Raw genomic sequence first — 23,494 nt, 5'->3', positions numbered from 1 at the left:
ATGAAGTAGAAAGGAGGGACTTTGAGAGAAGAGTATTTAAGATAGTGTGGAAAAGAAAAAAGATTTTTGGCGTTTGGCTGTTTGTCGGGCTGTTGGGTAAGCTATCAGGCCTTTTCCTCCTGGGCCATCCCCTGGGCTAGCAAACTTTTGGCCTTGGGCTTTTGGCTTTTAGTTTTTTGTTTTTTCCTTCTCGGAAATGAGCTCAGAAGGAAGGTCAGCATGACACTTTCTCTGCTTCTGTGAACTAGCAAGTTTTCACCCCAGCATCTGGCTCCTGACTCTTTATTGGTAAAATCCAGTGGTTGGGATTTTCTTTTTTTAGAACAACAGATTATGGCTTTCTCATAGCTACATAAAGAGAGCTCCCTTCTCCAACCTTCCCTCCATATCCTCCTCTACTTTAGCACTTTACAAACCAAATCCGTATGCCCATCTAAGTCACCCAGATCCTCCCGAGCCCCTCAAAAGCCATCCTCCATTATGAGGTTAAATAAAGCCACAAAGGAGGGACATGTCAGTCTTAAGGCCTGTGCTGAATCAGCTCCTTTCTTAGCTCTCTGGTGAATACAGTCCTGCATTACTCAGTGACTTGGGCATCACACAATCACCTCTCATGCGTGTCTCCCTCATGATCAGTTTTACCTCTTTTTGTCCCTCCTCACTGTTGTCATCTTGTCATGGGATCCAAGTCTCCAGACCTTGCACAGATCTAATTTGTACTCTCTTTTCCCTTCGCAGTCTTAGCTTTAATGAACAGCACACACACACCTCCACCTCTTCCCCCATTGCCTACTTCTCCTGTCATTTCGCAGCACAGGGTGAAGGGATGCATCCGTGTGTCTTGTAATTAATTCTCCCATCCAAGTATGGGAGTCACGGGGCCTGACTCTGCTTAGCTTCCCAGATCAGGCAAGATCGGGTACATCCCGAGTGGTATGGCCTTAGACGACTTCTTGCCACTCATCCCTTACGTGGGTCAATTCTTTCTGGGTAGACAGCTCAGCCTCAGTCACAGGTCTCCTCAGTTGCATTAGGACAACACAACCTCTACAGGTTGCTTACGGTCTTGTTCCCTGGGCATTACTTTCAGAGACCGCAGTGTACTCTCTGGTGACCCACATTCGTGAAGGAGGAACACTACCCCTTGAGACAGAGGGAAATGGCCCCAACTGGCTTTCGCGCTGAGAAGACAACTCAGCCTGGGCTGCGTGTCTTAATCACCCATAGCAAGGACAATGCAACTCGGTACTACAGAGGGACTCCATCTATGCAGCTATCTATGCCAATGTGGGCCATTTGGCTGATGTGGATGCTTTGGAGTTACTTACTCTCCTAGAAGTAAGTCCAATGAACCCACTGGTTCACCAAGCTATAGCTGGTGATCGTTATGCTGTCTGTTATTGGCACCCTATCTTGGATGAGCAAATGCTCATGTCTTCTCTAGCAAAGGTGAGTGATTCTCACAACCTGCCCTCAGTTATGTGATGGCGGCACGGGACATTGTCTTGCACCCAGGGCCTGCAGCACCCTGCCTTTTGTTCATTTCATTCAGCGCTGCACTCACGTCCTCTCTGAACGTCTGTGCCCTTGTCTTCTCCACTGACCAGTCTGGGTCTTGAAATCCTGTGATCCTCCCTGGTCTGCAGAATCTCTGATCTGCCCCTATCCTGGACAAGCCCCACAAGGATGGCATAGACACTCTACACAAAGACAAAATCATCTTTTTCTTCTATTATTTTTCAAAATTGCCTTTTTCCTACCCATGACTAGGCAGTATTTTCACACAGCTGGGGATGAACAAATTCAAAAAGATGCTCTCAAATTCATGGTTTCCAAAAGAGGCCACTAAGCCTTGCAAATACAAAATGAGCATTTTGAGTGATTGCACAGCTCACAAAAAATGTCTCTGGTTAGAACCTCATCAGTGATGATTCACTCTGGGCAAGGAGTCCCCTGTGGCGGCTGTAGTCAGCTCACATTAGGGCATAGAGGTCTATTTTTTCTGCTGAGGTGGAATAAATGGCTAGGATGCATTAACTGATGGAGGTCACAAGTGTCCTACCCACTGAAGTGAGGGGTATTTCTTTAAAGATGCCCTCGTAGCTTGAAAGACTTAGCGGACTTGAAGCCTATGCTATTTCTCCCTCCCCTTAAGGATAAAGTCTCCTTTTGTTCTGTAGGCAGGAACTTTCAGGAGGAAAGTCTCAAGGTCAAAACTGTATCTTTTATGATAAAAGAAAATGCGCTGGATGAGGAGCAAAACAGTGTATCAAATACCTCACCGATGTCCCTTTTACTGCCTGAGACATCATTTTTTTTAAATCAAGGTAAAGGTGGATTAGATGCATATACACCCTGTGCTTTAGTTCTCTAGGGCTGCTGTAAGGAACCAAATGAGACTGGACAGCTTAATAAAAATAAACAACCCAAGTTTATTTTTCATCACTGGGGAGAGGAAAGTCCAATATGAAGGCGCTCCCAAATTCAGTGTCACTAAGACCTACTTAATGCTCCGTGGCGGCTTCTTCTCACTGCGTCCTTACATGGTGGATGGGGACAGGTAGTCTCCCAGATCTGTTTTAAAATGACATATTATCCCTAGCCATGAGGTCTCCGGCTTCATGGCATGGCCAGCTAATGGCCTCCAATTCCTACCTAATACCTTGGTGACTAGAATCTCCATCTGAGTTTTCACAGGACCCATACATTTCAATCACGGTGCAAGTTTTAAATTTTTATCTGCAACCACCTTTCAGGCACTTTCCAGCTCAGCTGCTTTTACAACAATCAGTTACAACTGCAGAATTGTGTTATAATTAAGAATATAAAAGTCGAGCATCCAACAAGCTTCCTTAGCCATGCCCACTCCCTAAGGGGGTGCTTCAAGGACTTAATGTTTTAAAATATCTGAAGCAGGTCCAGGAATGGCCAGGCAGGGTCAGCACAAGTCACTTGAGGGAGATACTTTTGAGTTGTGAGTCTGCACTGAAGATACACCTGTTACCTGCACAGGCTTATAAGAGGATGATAGTGATTATTATTCCTGGAATGGGAGAAATCAGGACAAGGAAAAGATCCTTCACAGAGGCCAAGTTTTCTCTTTTTATCTACTTCATAGGAAATCTCCCAAGATCATGATTTCTTCTTCCCTACTCCTTCCTCTAATGCTCTCTACTGAGAGTATAGAAAACTTGTGTGGCTCCCTCACATATGACCAATACTCTATCACCAATCCTAGACACTGCAACAATTCTATGACATTGACGGTTACACCCCCTTCCATACAAAACACAAACACCAACCCAGCCACCAATCCTTGATTGACAATGGTGTCCTGCCTGAAAGATAGGCTAGTGCAATGGTGGCACAAAGCTTATGGCAATAACCAACCAACATTTTATTTGACTTAAGGCCCACTCCATGAGATGGAACCCTTACCCAACACTGCTTAGGTGATCAAGAACCTGAGCCTAGATATCCCAGAGCTTAGGATAAAACCAAATAGTATTGTTCTAAAAAATAAAAGTAGCAATAAAATTACTCCTAATGACATTTTGCTACATTCATAGAATGTGTCTTGCTCAGCCATCATTACAAAAAACTTCCTCCTCTAGCAGATGGCAGCAAATACAGAGAATCATAGTCAGATATTAGTCAAAGAATGAGAAACCTTAGACCCCTTAGCCCTATATGGGATGTCTCCATCAAATCTTTCCCCTCAGGAAACTCTGCAGAAGAAGAAGAAACTCTGTAAGAACCAGAGGGAATGGAGGACACCAAGAAAACAAGGCCCTCTAAACCAACACTGAGGCAGCAAGCAGAGGGCCTGCATGTGTCTATACTAGGTCCTTCACATATTTATTATGGCTTCTAGTTTAGTGCTTTTATGAGATTCTTGACTGTGCAATCAAGTGGGTATATGGTTTTTGTGTCTTTACTTGAGCTCTTTTTCTTCTGTTTGTTTTATCTAATTCTAATGTGGGGTTTTTTTTTGTTTATTTTATCCCATTATATTTTATTATTATCCTTTAGAAGCCTGTTTGACAAAACAGAAATGGAGTGGGTCTAGATTGATGGGGAGTTGAGAAAGAGCTTGGAGGAATAGAGGGAGAAGAAACCATAATCAGGATATATTATATGAAGGGAAAAAAAATCTATTTTCAATAGAAGGAAAAAAATCCTCTATACAGATATACAACTCAAACAGGTTACACACCTGTCTGGATTCAAACCCAAGATCATAGGATCGAAGACTACTATCTGCATCTTCCAGATGCAGATTTTGTCATAGACAAAATTATTACAGACAAAATCCCAGTCTCTTGAGGTTGTAGGTTAATACTGTCCTCTTTTCACACCCTCATCTCCTCTTCTTGTTGCTGTTGTCAGTTTCTTCCATTTTCTGCCTTCTCCCCACAGTCAATCCTCCCCTTTCTTCACTGTCATCTCTACACACCTGTAGGAATGTGTGGTCCTACCCTCATGTTCCTATCCTTTGATTTAAATTAGCTTCTCAGTATAACCTCGAGTGAAACCCACATTCTCTGTACCTGCCCCTGAGCAGAGCCACTATCCGGGGAAAGCTATGCAGGGCTCTCAAATTCCAGACATCAATCTTGCTGTTGTTCTCAGTCACCCTTCCTTGGCTCACCCTGGTGAGGACCTTGAAGACATTCTCCTCTTCCCATCTTTCCAGGCTCCAGCTGCCCACGTGCAATTAGCAGATGTACCTGTCTCTCCTTCTTTCCCTGAGAGATGAACTCCATCCGCAGGAGCTCCTGGTACCTGCATTACCGGAGCAACACATTCATCTGTCTGCCTCCTGCTTCTTCCATGAAGTAAAGGGTTAAGTTGACTTGATCTGAGTCCATCTCATCTGAGTTCATCTTAAAATGTTCGAAGTGTATTTTCTTCTTTGACAGACTTTCTGATTTTCATATAGTTCATGTACATCATCCCTGCACTTACAATTTTTTGACTGTTATGAACCTGAGGAGTGGCAATGATGGTCTCTTCATAGCACTTTATTTTATATCACTAAGTTATTCCCTGCAAAGTACTAGTACAAATTCTAGATTCCTGGAACTCAGGTCGTAAAAGGATTGCTAGCAATCTTCAGATTTCAAGCACAAGAAAAACCGACACGCATATAAACTAGATAACTGAAATCTCTTAAATTACAATATAATAATAATAATAATAATAATAATAATAATAATAATAATACTCTCCATGATGCCTCTCCTTCCTTTCCAACAGTGTTTTGACCTAAGGATTTCTATTAAAGGTGTAAAGATAGGACCAGCATAAAGCAAAAATATAAGAGGCTTTTTTTAAGCTGTTCCCTACAAATCTTGATGGAGTGGAACAGGCTTAGGCAGCAGAGCTAGTATCAACCCTAAAGTCACCTTCTTCTATCTCAGCAATTGCGGGAAAGTTGATTAGTGTCACCCAGGTTTTAGTTCCCTGGCAGTGTTATAAGGTTACTAATATTACTCAGCAGAATAGTAAACAAAGAAATATATTTGGAGACTTTAGCATACATAAGGTTTTCAATCTTAGGTAAGTGCTTAGACTATGGAAATTTGTTTTATGTTTTGTTTATGGTTCGTGTTTTCATTAGCATATGTGAACTATGCAAAATAACATGTTTCTGTGTTTTATATAAGTGCATCATGCATTTGGATCACACTTCCGTATTACCTCCTCTTTCACCCCTCCCCTGACCATTCAAATGTTTTCCTTCCTCTTCTCAAATGTTTTCTCTTCTACTCTACATAATGGGCAGGCTTTGTTACTGCCCTTTTTAGCATTCCTTAAGTCACTCATATCACACTCTCAGATTTATACTTCTTACCTCTCCAAGGAATACATACAAACATTTGGAAAGACTTTAAACACTTTTCCTTCCAGCCATGAGGAAATAACAGGGATGGCCTTTATGTGTTACTTCAACTGGACATGGAAGATGATGAACAATCAAGAAACATTTGAAACTGAGCCTATAATGGCGTCATCTCTCTCTATCTCTCTCTGGAACATGTGCAGGACTTGCTGCAGAGAAGAGAAACTCAAGCAGAGTGCAGCATCTACAGGGCTGTGGGCAGAGTACAATGAGTGAGATTTCTCAGACAGTGAGGGCTACACAGCTTTTGGGGGTTTTGTTTCTGAGTCCTTAGAGGAGTGTTACCACAGTGCCTATGAGGAAAACACTAGTACTAGGGCAAGAGCCAGGGAAAAGAGCCAGCTCTAAGGGGGGAAAGCCCTTGCAATACAGAGTATGTTCCCCAAAGTGTTTCACCTTGAGTTAGTTTAAATTCTGTGTAGTCGAGAAGGTTCCCTGGACATGCTTACTCAAGCCTAATGGTGGCCTTGAAGGAATAAAAAATGACCCGATCCCTCATCCAAACTCAAAAAATATTTGAAGAAATTAAAAACAAACAAACAAACAAACCCTAGTATTGTAAAATTCAAAGCGTTTGGTAGACACAAAGACATACTCAGACCTGCAAAGAAACAGGAGGACCACATTGCCAAAATAGAAATCGGCCAGGAGAAGGATACTCAGAATTAGTAGATAAGCACAACAAAGCGACTCTCCAGAGACACACTCCAGATGCACACAAAGGTAGAGGAAAGCACACATATGATGGGGATGACAGGAAAAATACATTCCTAGAGCAGACACAGTCTGGAACAATCATTCTCAATTATGAGGAAAATACATCAGTGATGTCATCAGGGGAAGCAGGTGCAGTCACATGTCTCACCACAATTAAAGATACAAAGACGAGGGCTGTCCAGGGGCAAGGATAAAACTTCCTTTTTTCAAGTTTTGTAAAATTGCTCATGTAAAAGAATAAAATGGTTAAATCTATTCAATTATACGGCTACTGGGCCCTAAGCTTTAAGTTCGGTAATAGAGAAAATACAAAGATGAATTAAGTATGAATTACATTCTTGCCCATAGAAACCACCACAATCTGTTATATGAATGATAGTCATAGAAATGCATAATATGATATTTCCACAACTTATGATCACAGTATAACACATAAATAAGGCTGTAGAATAATTAAAGGGAGTAAAATGAAAAAAAGATACAGAATCCATTGAGCAATTACTGCATATTAACAAATAAAAAGACTTTGACATTAAAACAAAGATTCAAAATATATTAGTGTGCATTCATATACACACACACACTCAAATCAATCTTGGTATGTGAATTTCACTATGGATTTTCTTCCTGTTCTCTGGTGAATCAGAATGTCCTCTGTGAGGAAAAATATGTGATTTTCCTGAGGGCTTAAGCAAAATGTTATTTCTCTAGAGAAGTCTGTCTTAACCTCTCTACAAAAACCTATAGGTAAAACATGTTTCTCATCTCTACAATGACTCATGATTAGTAATTAATCATCTGCACAATTACTTATCTGTATTAGTTGCTTAGTTATTTTTTGTTGTTGTTGCTGTAATAAAATATCATTATCAAAAGTAACTTAAGGAAGGAGGTTCTTCTTTTCCTTCTTTGTTTCTTTTTGTTTTGTTCTTTCATTTTTTGTTTTCTTTTTCTTCCCTTTTTTTTTTTGATATGTTATTATGTAGCACGGGGTGGCCAAGAACTCATGTAGGTGAGGCTGTCCTCAAACTCAGAATGATTGCCTTGACTCTAGCTCGTAAGTGCTGAGATTAAAGCAGGTTTTGTTTGTTTGTTTGTTTGTTTTTGTTTTGTTTTGTCTTGTGGTTCCAGAGGGCTAGAATCCATAATGGCAGGGAAGATAAAGCATACTGAAAGGAGCAGAAAGTTGGCTGTTATATTTCCATTCACACAGGAAGTAGAGAGAGCAAACAGGAAGTAGATTGATGCTACCAACCCTCAAAAACCAATCCTTAGGGATACTCTTTCTTCAATGAAGCTCCATCATTCATAACTTCCCCAAACAGGCCAACACCTGGTAACCATTCAAATACATGAACCCATGGAGGACAATTCTTAGTTAAACCACAAAAGTATCTATTTCATACTCCATAAGCATATCACTTGTCATATAAATTTCTGTTTCTCTGGTTCCTTGTAAAATACAGTGTTCATTTTGAACCTCTAGTAATATGGTGTCCAAATAACCATATCAACACATTGTCCTAGTATCCTGGAGGGAAAGGGGTAAGAACAAGTGCAGAGTGGAAAAAAAAGGGAAACAAGTACATGAAATCTGGTACACAAGTCATAAGTCAAGGGCCTATCTGGTTTGTGAACCTGGATAATGAGAAATCTTTCAATTAGTTAGAAAATGAAAGGAAAAGAGAATGCAGAGCATTATCTCTGAGAGACCTCTGTCACTATGCATCAGGCTTTCTGTCTGCCCTTAATCATGCCTGGGTCCGAGAGTATCACCATCAATATATGAGAGATTTGGGATGGGAAGTGTGCTGCTGCAAGGACTATTTTCATATTAAATGACAGCCTGTACAGATAGTTTATTGATAGAGTGCCACATGTATCCGTTTGTGGCAGGTTTCCCAGAATGCATTTAACCCCATCACTCATTTCAAGCCCAGAAACCCAGCAACGGACAGAATCTAGCAGGTCATAGGAGAAAATATATATGCGCGAGGGATTTGGATAATAGGTCAGAGTGACATCTGCATGAACAGACAAAAGGACTTTCCTAATTTCACAGCAGAAAAGGGCCCATGGCATGTAAGGCCATCATGCATCATGGTTGCCAAAGCCACTTCTCCAAATTCCTATCTTACTTGAGCTGAGGGCCCATAAAGTAGATTGCTCACTGCATGCTTCCCTCCAACAGGTTCCTCTAGCTTGTCATGCCCCAAAGGAGAACAGCCATCTGCCTTTCCCCTTCTTTTCCTCTTGCCTTGCCCACCATTTAACCAATTTCCAAGGCCAGCCTCTTAGGACTCCTAGGTTAGTCTTCACTTAGCTTATGTTCCACATGGACTCAGTTGACCATCCCCAATATTTCTATAATCATAATAAATGTCTCTTGAGGCCCTTCACATGGCTACATCTCCAATGGCAGAATTATGACTAGCAATATCTTATTACTATTACTGTCTCTGATCTCTGCAACGGTTACAGCCTTGTATCTAGCAACCTGTTGCCAACTTTCCACATTACCATGGGTGATCTGTTGCACTTTATAAGTCCCTTGCAAAAATACGGTAGCCACCTCACCAGTGCCGTGCTTACCACTCTGTAGTGTCACCCTAAAGCACCCATGCCTATTAGAAACCTCTCCACTTACCCTTTTGATTTGTGTTTGCTTATTTACTTATTCCTGCCTCTCCGGCTACTGGCAGTGAGGCCTACGTCTTGTAATTCCAGAATTCAGCACAACATCTGGCTCAGTAAATCCCAGTTAGAGGGGTGATGCTTGAGGAGATGAAAGGATTTAGCAAATGCCTCTTCATATCTGGGCACATTAAAGAGGATAAAAGGTGTTCCTGGGAGGATTAAACAACCCAAGAAGGGAACTATAAAAAAAAAATAGTTTGAGCAAGCAGAGAAGAATGAAAATGAATGAAAAGCTCAGGGAAGGGGAGTGGATAATGAAGACAGTGAGGAAACTGTATTGCACATTACCCTCCATGAGTCAGAGAGTGAAACTTTCAGAGTGGCGGGAGTTGGTAAGATTGAGGAGCTAGGAACATGCAAAGAGAAGACAGTAAGAAATGAACTCAGGGCAATAGAGAATGTTAACAGCTACTCAAGGTATAAAGAAGTCTTTCCTGTTTTCAAGGTAATCCCCAGTGAGGACATGGTACTCTGTGGTGTGTGGCTCTCCCTGCAGCTGAGAGGAAGGATGATGCCTTTTTCAGATATGACAGAGGGCATGCTTAGGAACTTAGTGAGAATGATTCATGTTGACTTAAATCAATAACAGCTTAAGAAAGACTGTTGACATTAAGAAAGGAGACGCCACAGAACAGAAAAGAGGAAGGTATAATCTCATGACCAGAAGACATTCACAAAGGCTCCTGCCTTCCAATTCTCCTTCCAGTTGATTGATATTGCTTTGGAAAATACAAGACAGACCCTTATCACAGCTCTACACCTGCTTCATGTTGACCTCCTTTCTTACCCATCACTCCCTGGTAGGGACTCCTACTTCTGATGTTATTCTACTCTGCAACCTGAAGACCTTAAGACTTGTTAAATATACCCAGTGCAGGGCTTCCCATCTCCACCCAGACTCTCTATTATCACCTGCTTCTCTGCCACCTGAGGGTTTAAATGGGAGTTATCCTATAACGGGGCAATATCTCTAGAGACCACAGGCTATCACATAACAAGTCCAATGCCAGGAATGGGCTACTTCTTTTGAAATCATTGGTCCCTGGGGTCCAGAGACCTCCCTCCCCCCACCAAACATTACAGAGTATTGCCATTACTTTTGGTTACCCTCCAGGATCTAACAGTAAGATTATAGTGCTGAAAACATCACATACATAAGTCATAGAGCATGGACAAACTTGACACTGACCTGGAAGCTTTGTCCTTAATGGCTAGCTTCCGTAGTGCTCTGAAATGCTATATATGCTGCCAGCTGTGAGAGCTACAGTACTACAGTAACATCTGCTCACTAGGGCAACGGTGGCATGAATGTTATGGGAGTAATTAACCCAGCTTGGGTTAAAGGTCAGTTGTGTTGCACTAACCACATGGCATTGGACTTAAGGCCGGTTCCTCAAGATGAAAGTCATGACTGCCACCATTAATGTGCCAATAACCTGTAGCCTAGGGGTGACTACATAGCTCTACTAAATAAGTGCCTGTAGTGTTAAACTGACCTCGAAAGGCTTACCACTACACCCAAGGGTTATTGCATCTCTCAACCCTCGCCACAGAAGCTTCTTCTTGCAGTAGGTGGTGGTTACCTCAGAGACCCGCAAAGCATAAAAGACTCCCGAGTGCTCGGCCCTAAACGGGACATCTGTGTTGCACTCCCTCCTTCCAAAGCTCAGGGATCACCACAGAAGAGGAAACAGAATGAGGCAGAGGCAGTTGGTAGCTCTAGGGGACAGTGTTTCCTGGACATGACAGGCAGTTGCTCATGTGAGTTCACAGAAATGGTGACAACATGCATAAGATCTGTGCAAGCCAAACCAAAAAAAAAAAAAAAAAAAAAAAAAAAATCCCAGCACAGAGGAGGGAGGGAGTCGGTCATGAATCCTACCCCAGCTTAAGAGTTAGTTGTAACTGCTGAGAGAAGGAGAGTCAATCTTTTTCAAGGATGTGGCCTTTGAGATGCTACCCGTGACTCAGTAGGTAGCACTAAAGCAGCGTACGAAAGTGGACACAGTGGATTAAAAAAAAAAAAAAAAAGAATGCCTGAAATTGAAAGAGAAAAGGAGGGAATGGGGAGTAAACATATACACATATGTTTAATCAAAACATATTCACATAATATGAGTGAGATTATTAAGCAATGAGAACATTAATTAAAATTATTAATTGAAAAAAAGGACATGAAATTAGGAGGGAAGGGATATGATAGGAGGTCCTGGGGGGAATTAGAAAAGGAGATGAAGGGTGGATATGATCAAGATATATTTTGTACATGATGAAAGTTTCAAAGAATACATTTTATAAGAGAGAGAGAGAGACAGACAGAGAGAGAGAATTGGGCAATGGAGAAGAGAGTGCCTGCTTGCACAGATGGTAAGAGTTCAGGATTTGACAACTAGATTCCGGTTTGTGACACCAGAACTGGGTTCTTAATAAAAGAACAATATGTATCACAAAGAAACTAAGAAAAGGTTTCAGCAAAGACCTGAGCCAAGAACAGTTGTTAGAAAAGGTGGAATTAGATAGTGGCACCATTCAGCTCAGACACTTACAAACACAGTCACAGATGAGGTCATGGGAGTAATAGCACATACGGCAAAGAAATGTGGACGCACTGGAGAAGGTTTTCCTTTGCGACAGAAAATGTCTGGTGCAGATGGCTGCACGCTGGTTCTCAGGAAACACCATACTACATGCTAGCTACTACATACTACATACTACAAACAGAATCCTACATACTAGCTCCCACATTGTGAAAAAAAAAACTGCACTATGTACATTAACATAGTAAAGACTTGGAGAACATTCACAAAGAAAGTAATTTACCTGTGCGTAACCCAGAGTTGGCCACGGTTGTCAGGCCATCTATATACTAATGCAACGCTCATCCTACCTAATGATAAATGCAGGACACGAATATTCCAACAAACCAATTTAGAAAGCATGGCTCTACAACGATGCACAAAATACTGATAGCAGAACAAATAAACAACAAACAAAACATTACAAATACCCAAAACAGTTATGGGGATAAAACAAACAAGGAACAGTAAGTGTAGGAAAGCAACATCTCATTGCAACAGAGGATGTAGGGTGGACGTGTAACAATATAATGATATATTCTGAACAAGAGAAAACAAGTCCCTTGCAATGATCTCAAGGAGAACTTCACATGAAGGTAAATGGGCATTCATGACAGTGCGGGTAGAATCGTGATGATGAATGGGAGAGGCGCATGTATGGCAGCATGAAACATCACATCACCAAAGCACGACACGATGGTAATAAGTGATGCGATTCCTTGGGAAATCCTTTTGATAAAATCAAAGGATATGAAAAATGTGTACTTTGCTCTGCTGATAACTTTAATCTCTCAATAAACTGAAGAAGCACCGAAGAACAGGATTTAGTGTCAGTTTAATTTTAACAAATACAGGAAGAGTACTTGGTCATTTAGAAATATCAGAAACTTTGGGAGAAAGCCAAGTGCTCATAAAATGAGCCTCTCTATAATCCTGTCAGAGATACTGCAGAGAGGATTTCTTGGAAGGGATGCTGCACTAAATAATCTCTAAGTCTCTTTTGAAACATGAAAGCTGGTCTCCAGCATTCAACAGTCACACTGAAGAACTCCAGAGGTGGTCATTGTTGACACTGAGCCTCCGATGGTGCTGTGTATGTTGAGAAGGAACAAAGAGTTCTGCACATAGCAGTAAAGAGAGATGACAGGGCTTCCCATAAACATTTTATAGAACTGTGCGCATTGACCAGTTTGGTGCTGGAATAAAAATAGGTCACTAATACATAATAGATAGTTTGAAAACGGAGAAACATTTATAGAAATCCGATTTCTGATAAAAGATGGGAGAGAGCATAAAATTGGAAATACATATCTCAACCTCCAGCGTATGCAAATTATTCTACGTTTAGAAATAGAATAAAGAATTCATAAAGGAAGTATTTCTTAAAGGAGCTAACATGAAGAAGAAAAAAAACAGGCTAGATAAATATTTTAAGAAGTATGAAGTCAAAGTATTAAATAGAATTTAAAAAGGAAGCAAACATAAACCAACTAAAAGTGACCCATGACCACATTTGGTAAAATAGGTTCAAAATGAGAATAACCTATTTATGAAAGGAAAACATAAATAAAAAATAAAGAAAAAAGGGGTACGAATAAGGTGTATTTGCCAGCTTTCTGCCACTGCGATAAAATGCCTGGGAAAATCAACTGAAAAGGAGAAAATGCTTATTTTTGCTCATGGTTTTGGGGATTTCTGCCTTCTCAAAGCAGAAAATCATGGTGTGAACAAGAGTTAGAACAAAGCTAGGACGTGAAGAGAGGAGAACTGGAAGGGTTTGAATTCTAATATCCTGTCTGAAGACATACCCCTAAGACCTAATTTCCTCCCACTAGGCCCCACCTCCTAAAGGCTCCACCCCCTCCCAGGAAGGCCATACTTTGGAGACCAAGCCTTCAGTGTATGAACCTTTCGGGGATTTTTTTTTTAAATATAGAATTTTATTTTTTATATAGAATTTTTATATAAGAAAAATGCAAACTGAAGTAGTTGCATGTCATATTTTCAAATAAAATATTAAATATAACTCAGTACTAGAAAAATTAATTGCCTAGTGTATAGTAAGAAACTTTTAAAATATTCTCTTCTTTGACTTACTGCTTCAACATATAAGAACCAACCAAGCAAAATAATCTTAATTGGTAGAAAGTTTTGACTGTGCTTTAATATGCTCACAGTATTTTTTTTTTTTTTTTCAAAACAAAAACTAAGGAAAAAGGGGCTTCACAGAAGTGAACTGATGTGCGGTTCTCTAAAACTGACCCGGGAGGACACAGGCTCTAACGGGGAAGCTAATACTACTGTTTTGCTAGTGGGTCATGCTGTGAAACTGCTTTCTTTCTATTATGTGTGTGTGTGTTTTGTTTATTTTTTAATATATGTGAGTATTTTGCCTACATGCATATATGTGTTACCTGTCTGGTGTCCCGCAAAACCAGAAGAGGGAGTCAAATCCCCTGGAAGTGAAGCTATAGATGGTTGTGAAGCACCATCCTGGTACTCAGAAACCAACCCATGACTTCTCTAAGAACAGCCTGTGCTCTCCTCTGCTGAGGCAGATCTAGTTCTCTAAAACCGCCTTCTTTTCAAAAGAATTAACATTTTAAATCCATTCTTCTTTTACACACCCCAACTACAGTTTCCCTCCCTCCTCTACTATCTTCCTTCCCTCCTATTTCCCCTCTCCCCCAGATCCCTGCCTCTTCTGTTTATCTTGAGAAAAAGGCAGGACCCCTAGGGACTGGAACACAAGTGTGGCATATATTGAGTTGCAGTAAGTAGGCACGTCCCTCTGTATTAAGGCTGAATGAGGCAACCAAACCAGTATGAGGACAAGGATCCCAAAAGTAGGCTAAAGGGTCAGAGACAGAGCCTGTTCCCACTGTTAGGCACCTCACAAGAACACCAAGCGACACAACCATATCATCCGTGCAGAGGGCCTAGGTCAGAGCCATACAGGCTCCTCGACTGTTCCGTCTCTGTGAGCCCCTATACGTCCAGGTTGATTCTGTGGGCTGTCAAACTGCCTTCTAAATGCTCATGTTTATATCCTTGAAGTACTGCTATTCTCAGTCTTCAAAATAATAATAATAATAATAATAATAATAATAATAATAATACCTATTGTTGTAGTGGGTGACACAGTTAATAAAAAGTTTCCTACCTGTCTCAAATGCCAAGAATAAGTGACAGTCATGGGGGACATTTATGTTACCCCTTGGGAGCTCAGGGAAAATGACACGGATGATTGGAAGTTAGAACCTGAGCTTTGCATGCATGAGCCCATGCAGCAGCGGTTACCTGCCTAAGACCTACACACACAGGCTGGTGTGAACATTTATCATGTGGGGTGTGGCTCACGAGCCCCCACTTCCTGAGTCACTTCTTGTAGAAGAAGTTAATGGTGCTGGGGGAGAAAGAGTCACCTTCTTCAATGGTGTAGCCACTTACAGGTTGCTTGTGCTCCTGTAAATAACCTACCCCACCTGGAGGCAAGAAACTACTCAAACGCAGTGGGTCACACACAGGAAGACATGAAAGCAGGGCGAGGGCCTTTTGGAAAGAAGGTGGTTTCAGAGGAAGAGGGAGGGGATCGAGAAAAGGAACTGTGGGGTGAAAAGGATTAAATTCATTATTCTCTGCATGGAACTGTCTTAAAAAGGAAAAAAAAAACTAATATTGAGTAAATACTCATTATACGCAGATCCGTATTTTGTATAAGTTACTGCATTTAATTGTGATGACAGGTCTTAATAGATATGACCACATGGCAGAAAAGATTCAGGATGCCTTTATACAATGAAGACTGAGTTCTGTAAAGAAACGCCCAGAACAAAAAAAGAAACAGAAATGGATGAAACACTCAGAATGAAAGGCTATTGACTTGATGGATTATTTATCTTAACATGAAAGCATGCAACAGAAAACAGTTGAAGGTTATACACTCATAAAAAAATACATAAGAAAAAATTTCATATTCACAAAACTGAACAATTTGCATAGGAAAAAGAAAGATAGAAGGAAAATACACAAATACCAACCAATCTCAATAGAACTGGGCGAGATACTCTGCCAGTAGCTGCAGCTAGCTAGTCCTGAGAACATAGCCATGTACAGTTCACCTTGTCAGGCCGAAGAGGTGAGGAAGACAAGCCAGGAGGGACCCTGAAAGGCTCCAAACCAGTTTAAGCAGTCTGGCTAATACAGGAGATAGAGAACCCAATTTGGGGCAGACATGGTAAATCTTCTATAACGAGGAGGGCTGTAATTCTTTTCATGGTGGGTTGCTAGGAAAATCATAAATTGGTCATGGTTAAAATGTCAGAAGACTTAAAACCGTGAGGGGAGAAAAAAAAATAATGAATCACTGATGTTTGGGCTTACTCTATAAGTCAAACGTTTTCTGAGAGAAAAGGAAGCTGAGATGAGAGTGAAGAAAATTCTGCTATATGAATATTTCAATTAGGCAGCGGAGGAAAGGTAAACGGGGAAATGCAAACCCCAGCTCTCAGGTTATCAAAAGGAAATATCTGCTGGGTGAGCTGCTGAGAAAAAAGGGCCTGGATAAACTCAGTAGCTCACAGATAATGCCCTTCTTGTGCCTATACCCACCCGCACGATAGGACGGCTGTCAATTATATTTATTCTATAGTTTTTAAAGGTGTGCTTTCACTAGCCAAGTAGCCAAGCTGGCCAAAAACTCACAATCATTCTGCCTCAGCAGCCCAAGTGCTGGAATTATCTCATATCATCTCAACTGGTCACAACCCAGTCCCTCTCTCGCCTTTTTTTTTTTTCTTGTCTCACAGTTTTCCTATCTCCTACCTCCTCTCACGCTTCTGTTTGGTGTGCTAAAAGGAAACCCTGGGGCTGGAGAGGAGGCTTGGTGGTTAGACACACTGGCTGCTCTCCCAGAGGACCTGGGCTCCATTCTCAGAGCACACCTGGTGGCTCACAACTATTTATGACTCCAGTTCCAGGGGATCCTTCTTCTGGCCTCCTTGTCACCAGGCATACATGTAGCACACACAGATACATGTAGATAAATCATTGATAAATATAAAAATATTTTTTTTTACATTTTCTAAAATGTGAAAAAGAAACCATACACATGTATGTATATATATACAATTTAATATAGCCAGTTTAGTTTTTGTTTATGAATATTGTTGACAAAAGAAAAGGGAAGGGAGAGAGGAAGGGAAAGAGGCGCAAAGAAAGGAAGAAAAGAAGGACAGATGGAACGTAGCATTGTGGGCAGAATTAAACATTCAAAGACAACTGATTCCTCTTCAGTGCATACCATTCACCATCTCCGGACTTAAGCATCTCCGGTGCTTGAAGACAATTATTCTCTTGTTTAAGCACATCCTTCAGTACAGTAACCAGTGGTCATCCTACCAGTGCTCATCCCAAGAGGATGGGGACCAGCTTATTTGCTGACTCTTGAGGCCTCTGTAGCCAGTAGAACCTCCATGAGCATTTGGCAAGTGGGTAGATGCCCGAGTCCAACTGTCTCTGCAGACAAAGCTCATGTGGTGACCCTTGCCTTCAGAGGCCAATGACCGACCGGCAAGCTGCCATGTTACAGCTTTACTGCCTACCACTGAACCTGTGATCCTGCACATCAGCTTTTTGTTCTTCTCATCAGTCACTTTTTTTTATTTCAATTTATTGAGACATCCTTTTTTTCCTGATACTTACTAGTATATATACATATATATATATATATACACAAAAAAAACATATATATATATATATATATATATATATATATATATATATATATATATACCGGTAATTTTACTTTCTTTTTCAAAGCCTGTTTTAACAAGCACACATAAAACCCTCAATAAACACATGCTGAATTAAGTATTAAAACCTTTCAATGACCTTTGACTTCGTGGTACTTCTAAAAATGCTCTCTACTGATTGTTACGCATTACTATTTCCAGGTGTGACGGGCAGCCGAGTCTGAATTTATAACCTGCTCATCTGAGTCTCTACACATGTCACTTCAGTGCTGGAAGAGTGGCGACCTTCAACACTCATCTCCTACTTTCATGTTTGTAACATGGGAACATGAGCAAAAGCAGAAACCAGATGTGTGTCTACAGAGCTCCCATAAAGGAGATAGCGATCAAATAGAGCAATGCAAAAGAATAAGTTTCAGAAATTGGAACGAAAGCATCAGCCATCTCATCTACCGATTTGAGAGTATAATTGTCGCTGCAGGACTGTAGAGAAAAGATGTGGTATGTATCAAGAGCAGCAAGGGTGTCTGAAAAGAGCAAGATGCAGAGGGAAGCAATCTCTAACGCGACTTGCCTGACATGCCCAGGTCAAAAGTCAAAGGTCATGTTCAACACGCCAGGTCAAAAATCAAAGCCGTGTTCAACACCAGCACGTAGAGAGATTACCAAGGAACACCTGTCGCCCGAGGCATTTGGCAGTGTCGCAAAGCATCTTCGAAACCAGGAGAAAGCTTACCAGACACAAGCTGCTGTCCAGGCAACCCCACAGGAACCATGCCCAGGTTATTCATAGCTGTGGCCCAGGCTGTGGGATCGCTGACAGACATGTTGAGCTGGGTGGTGTCCAGGGCTATACTCCCCAAACCGTCAGCTGCTGCAGGAGAAACAAACCCAGCTTAGTTAGTGTTGACAGGCGAGGATCTTCCCTTTAAAGGAAATCACGTGTCTAAAGATACGAGGCTTCATTTAGCACATTGCTAAGACATTAAAAACAAAACAAAACAGCACTGTAATCTATACTACACCAATAATTTCTCCAGATGTAAAAGCATCTGGGTGGCAGCATAAAGAAGTGCTTCCAAGGAACTTTCTAGAAGGAAACTTAATGACATGGCATCTGTATTGCAGCTTGCCATTGAAGAGGCACCCCTGGGAAAAATCACTTTCCTCGTCCCTGTGAGGCAATGTTTGTTAAGAGACAGGGTCTAGAACACGCAGTGGTAAGTTAACTGCCTACCAGAACAAGACAGTTCGTGTGTCTGTTTCTGAGGACTATGCTGGGCCAGGGATCCCTTCTAACCATCCAACACGAAAACAGTCGTGAAGCAATAGAACATGTCCTGGTCAAACTGCTAAGGTGATATCATTAAAGCATATTCCCTCCAAGGCAGCATTTCTCAACCTGTGAGTTGTAAGCCTTTTTGGGGGACACATGACCATTTCATAAGGGCTTGCCTAAGACCATCAGAGAATACAGGTATTTAAATTACAATTCATAACAGTAGCAAAATTATACTTATAAGGTAGCAACAAAAAATGATTGTATGGCTGGGGGTCACCACAACACGAGGAACTGTATTAAAGGGTCGCTGCATTGGAAAGGTTGAGAACCAACGTGGGAAGGAAACACATCTGTCTACCTAAAATGACTTTTTGAGAATATTCCTCTCTTATTATTTCTTTTATTTTTAAAGTTATAATCACACAATTTCCCCATTTCCTTTCCTCCCTCCAACACCTTCCCCAAACCCCTCCTTGCTCTCTCTCAAATTCATGACCTCTTTTTTAGAATATTCCTTACAAATACCGGCTAATACAATCAGTAAGTAAAATTGGAAAGCAAATAGCACAAATTAGACAGGAAAAAAAGAAAACTGTGTTAATGGCTGAGCTGCTGTCCCAACAGAAACACTGGCCGGCGACATTTACCTGCAGCCATTATTTGAGGAAGCTCCTGAGGACACGGGCCAATGCTCTCAAATCCAGCTGCATCTACCATTGAATTACAAGCACCCTGGGGTGTTGGGGTGCTCTGACAGCTGGGCGGAGGGTCCCTTCGGAGATCATTGGACTCTGCAAAAGAGGAGAGGACTGTGGTGAGGAGGGGTCAGAGTGAAGAGAGTGTACTTCCCAAAACACAAAACCAACCTCAAAAATCCACTTCCAGCAGTGGGGAGCAAACCCAAAGGTGCTTCCTTCTGGCCCTGCTGTGCTGTGACACCTTTTCTCTTTGCTTGGGAGATGTGCATGTCAACTGACCTCACCTGGCCCAGGGCTGCCTCAGGAGATGGCGGCATTGGAGTGTGTTAGGGCTTAGGCTCCTGCCGCAGCCTCTTTGCCTACGGGCCTTATCAGGGCCGGCACAGCCTCTTCCACACACTGCACACCAATAGCCAGGCCAGACCAGGGTGAATGCGATTTCTTTTCAAGTTAAAGCAAAAGAAAAAAAAAAATTAATTGATGTTGTTATTTTGGAAGACGGTCGGCTGTGAAATGTATTCAAAGAAGACAAAAAAGTGGGGAGGAAGAATAAAAAAGCATGAGCCCCCCCCTCCTTTTTTTTTTTTTTTTTTTTTTCTGTAAGGCTGGCAAAGGAACTAACAATTATTAGAAAAAGAAGAGGAAAAGAATGGCAGGGCCTGTCTAGGGAAGAAATCTACAGGGCTGCAGGCACGATGTTTGTTTTCAGTTCTATAAAATTCTGAATTGAACTGGCCCAAATCCGGTTGGTCCAAATTTTCCTGACAATGACTTTAATTGCAGTTTGATTGTGTTTCCTGGATAAACTGGCTTGGCCGTTCAGGCATTCTACTTATGTTGTCCTAGTTCTTAGTCATTTATTTTTTTAAATGTTTTCTATAAATCTTTTCACATTATTGACAAAATATTGCCCATGTGGGCTGTATATTTTACTATTAGTATTGTACATAACATATATTATTATTTTTACATATTTTGCCTTCCATAAACCAATTACCCCTTGGGAAAAAAAAAAAACAAATTTTCCTGACAATTACATAACACACACACACACACACACACACACACACACACACACACTCATGATGTGTTCTCTCTACTATGTGTGTGTGTGTGTGAACATGTACAAACATGGTATGTGTATAATCTGTATTTCTATAGAAATATATTTTATTATGCTCTGTTCTTATGATAAATATAACTAATGACACGACATACAGTAAAGTCACAAGGGCTTCTCTGCGACATTAATTATAAAACTCTATTCCTTTTCTCTACTTGCAGGAACGCAAAGGCCAGCCACACACACACACACATCCATACCTGCGCGCTTGTTTGCTGGTTGCCGACCTAGATGAGCGACCCGATGACTGTTTGACCCATCTCTGGGATCACAACTGAAGTTTTTGGTTTTTTTAAATTATTTTTTATTAATTACAGTTTTTGTTTTTTATTTAGGTATAAATTTATGCCCCCGCCCCGAGTCACATTTCTGTTCATACTATTAGAGAAACTTGTTCTGGTTTTTGAGAACAAGTTAGGTTGTTTTGATTCTCAGGGCCAAGTATCAGCAGCTCCACTCCTTGGCAAGCATGCAGATGCCAGAAATTCGAAGGCAAGCTCCGGTCTCAGTGTCTCATGGATAGGTGGACAGTGAGCACGTGGTTTTGGTGGTTCAACAAAGCTCTAGCTCTCACTAAGGGGGGGGGCAAGTGAGATGCTGGGAGAATTTTTCTCCCAATCACCTATCACCTGACATAATTCCAATTTGGGGCACAAACTGTATTCAGAATATGTATATCAAACTGCTTCCTAATGATTCTAGAGCATGTTTATGTATTGTCCACCACTTACCTTGGGCAACAAATGCCACAAGACGGATTCTTTTCAGATAAACCAAGTTCAGCAAATACCCAGCAAGCCTGGGCGTGTGGTCTGCAGCTGCCCACTCATCAGCATCACGGCGAAGCCCCTGACAACTTTTCTCTCCACCCCAACCGCTTCAGGGCACCAAGGCAGAGTCAGACAGGCCTGTCTCAGTCTTCTCTTCAACAGCCCCGTAACGAGGGGAACAGCCTCCGATCGTCACAAGGTCACTATTTGTCTGACTCGGCTCCCTAAGTGAAGCGTGCTTGGCTCCCTTCCTCCAGCTCATCTCTCCACAAATGGACATCAGTCACACTTTTTTTTTTTTTTTCCTCCCTGTCTAATGAGTTTGTAGTTCTGAGAGTATCTCCTTACTCTGTCGGCTTTATGGCTTTATGGCTTATGCCTCTTTGGCTATGCTTAACCTTGACTTTTTCTACTGGTTACAGGGATGGCGTTAAACTTGCCGTGCCTCCACACTGTCTGTTCCAGGGCTAATGTCTCTGTGGTGGTTGTGGCTCTATACGGGAGCATCAAAGGCCCTGGGGGAGGGGAGCAGGGGCATGGCCTCCATCTGTATCTTTCACAGCCATCTTAACATATTGCTACTATTTCAAAAAGACTGCTTCGTTAGCAGGATTTGGTTTGTAAACTTTCATTTATCCCTCTCTTGAACTCGGTGGCTTTCAATTTATTATAGCTCTCCAGTGTCCCAACCCGGTGGTTTTAATTACACACAACTTGATGGAGCCATCAGGTACCTAGGATGGTGTCTCTGAAGTAAGTTCACTCCCACCAGGTATTTCCAAGAAGGCAGCTAGGACGATGATTTTAAGTTTTAAACTAATTTGGTCACATGGGCTTGAACAAAGGTGAGTCTTGTAAACATTAATATTTATTACTCCCTGGTGATTTATGAATGTCCTTTGTTAACGCCTATTGTTTTTTTTTTTGCTGAATGTTTTAAACCATTCAAGACCACGATGATAATTCAAACCAACTTCTCTGCCTTGGCTTTCTTCTTTCTAAACTATAGGAAAGATTAATATTCTTAGTGATGTTTATTTACACACTGATACAGGGAGTTAAGATTTACAGTAATAAAGTACTTTGAATACAGTAGGTGATAATTATTGTTATTTTATTTGGAAGAGCAGTGTTTCTGTTAAGGTATCCTGGGATCTCTGTGTTCTGGTGTATAATTATGTAATTAATTATAAAACAGTGAATAACACTTGATATTTCCAAAAGTAAGTGTTGCCCTAGTTTTCTGTACCACACCTAAATTGTACCAGGCTATTTCATTCCCCACAATCCCTTTGTAAAATAACGTCATATAAAAATGTATTTTTTTCTCCTCTCTAGCTTTTTTCTTTCAATGCAAATGCAGAAGCTTTTAAGAGCTTCCTGAGAAATTATGAAATTGGCGGTTTCTGCTTACAGGCTTTATTGAGGGATCATTATTACAAAGCAATCGGATGTACAGAATGTCAAGGGTAGCAGGAGAGTTCTGCTTGGCCTTAATGGACCTCCAACCTGTTCTCTAGTGAAATGCACTGAAGGCCAAAATCTTACACCTAATTTCCCAAATGTTTAAGAAAATATATTTTTGCTCAGTACTTCACTGGGTTACATCAACCGAGCAAAATGATTTTACTCTCATCAGCCTACACAAGTACTGTACTTTAAGAGGAACTTGGGCTGCTCCACTTGGGAAAATGCAATGTCTTCTAGACCTTTCTAACTCTATACGTATCAAGAAAAAATATTTTAAAGATGAAAATTCACCTGTGGCTGCCCACAAAAAAAGGAGTTTCCTGTTAAAGGGGGGTAAAAATCAGCTAGCTTTTGAAAATACTGGATTAGAAATATAAAATTGTTTGACCTAATTCCTTAGGCTCATATCTAGTTTAATGGAAAAATCATTACAATGAGAGAATCGGTTTTATTAATGTCTTTAAAAGAAATGGGATCAAAGCTAGCAATGCCATGTGATAGCT

The 23,494-nt window shown here is 41.1% G+C and overlaps 1 protein-coding gene across 5 annotated transcripts in view; it reads right to left on the bottom strand.

Annotated features, from left to right (window-relative positions):
• Enox1 (ecto-NOX disulfide-thiol exchanger 1) overlaps positions 1–23,494 on the bottom strand; it is a 560,948-nt gene that overhangs the window by 186,816 nt on the left and 350,638 nt on the right. For all 5 annotated transcript variants that reach the window (XM_060391472.1, XM_060391474.1, XM_060391473.1 and 2 more), the window contains 2 exons: positions 19,578–19,721; positions 18,385–18,522 (listed from right to left, as the gene is read on the bottom strand). In XM_060391472.1, the coding sequence (XP_060247455.1) occupies positions 18,385–18,522; positions 19,578–19,647 (208 nt within the window). In that variant the 5' untranslated portion in view covers positions 19,648–19,721. The remainder of the gene's footprint in view (positions 1–18,384; positions 18,523–19,577; positions 19,722–23,494) is intronic.

This window comes from Meriones unguiculatus, chromosome 9 (genome assembly GCF_030254825.1).
Source record: "Meriones unguiculatus strain TT.TT164.6M chromosome 9, Bangor_MerUng_6.1, whole genome shotgun sequence".
NCBI classification, from domain to species: Eukaryota; Metazoa; Chordata; class Mammalia; order Rodentia; family Muridae; genus Meriones; species Meriones unguiculatus.
Note: the sequence above shows the minus strand (reverse complement) of the source record. Positions and strands in the feature narration are given on the sequence as shown.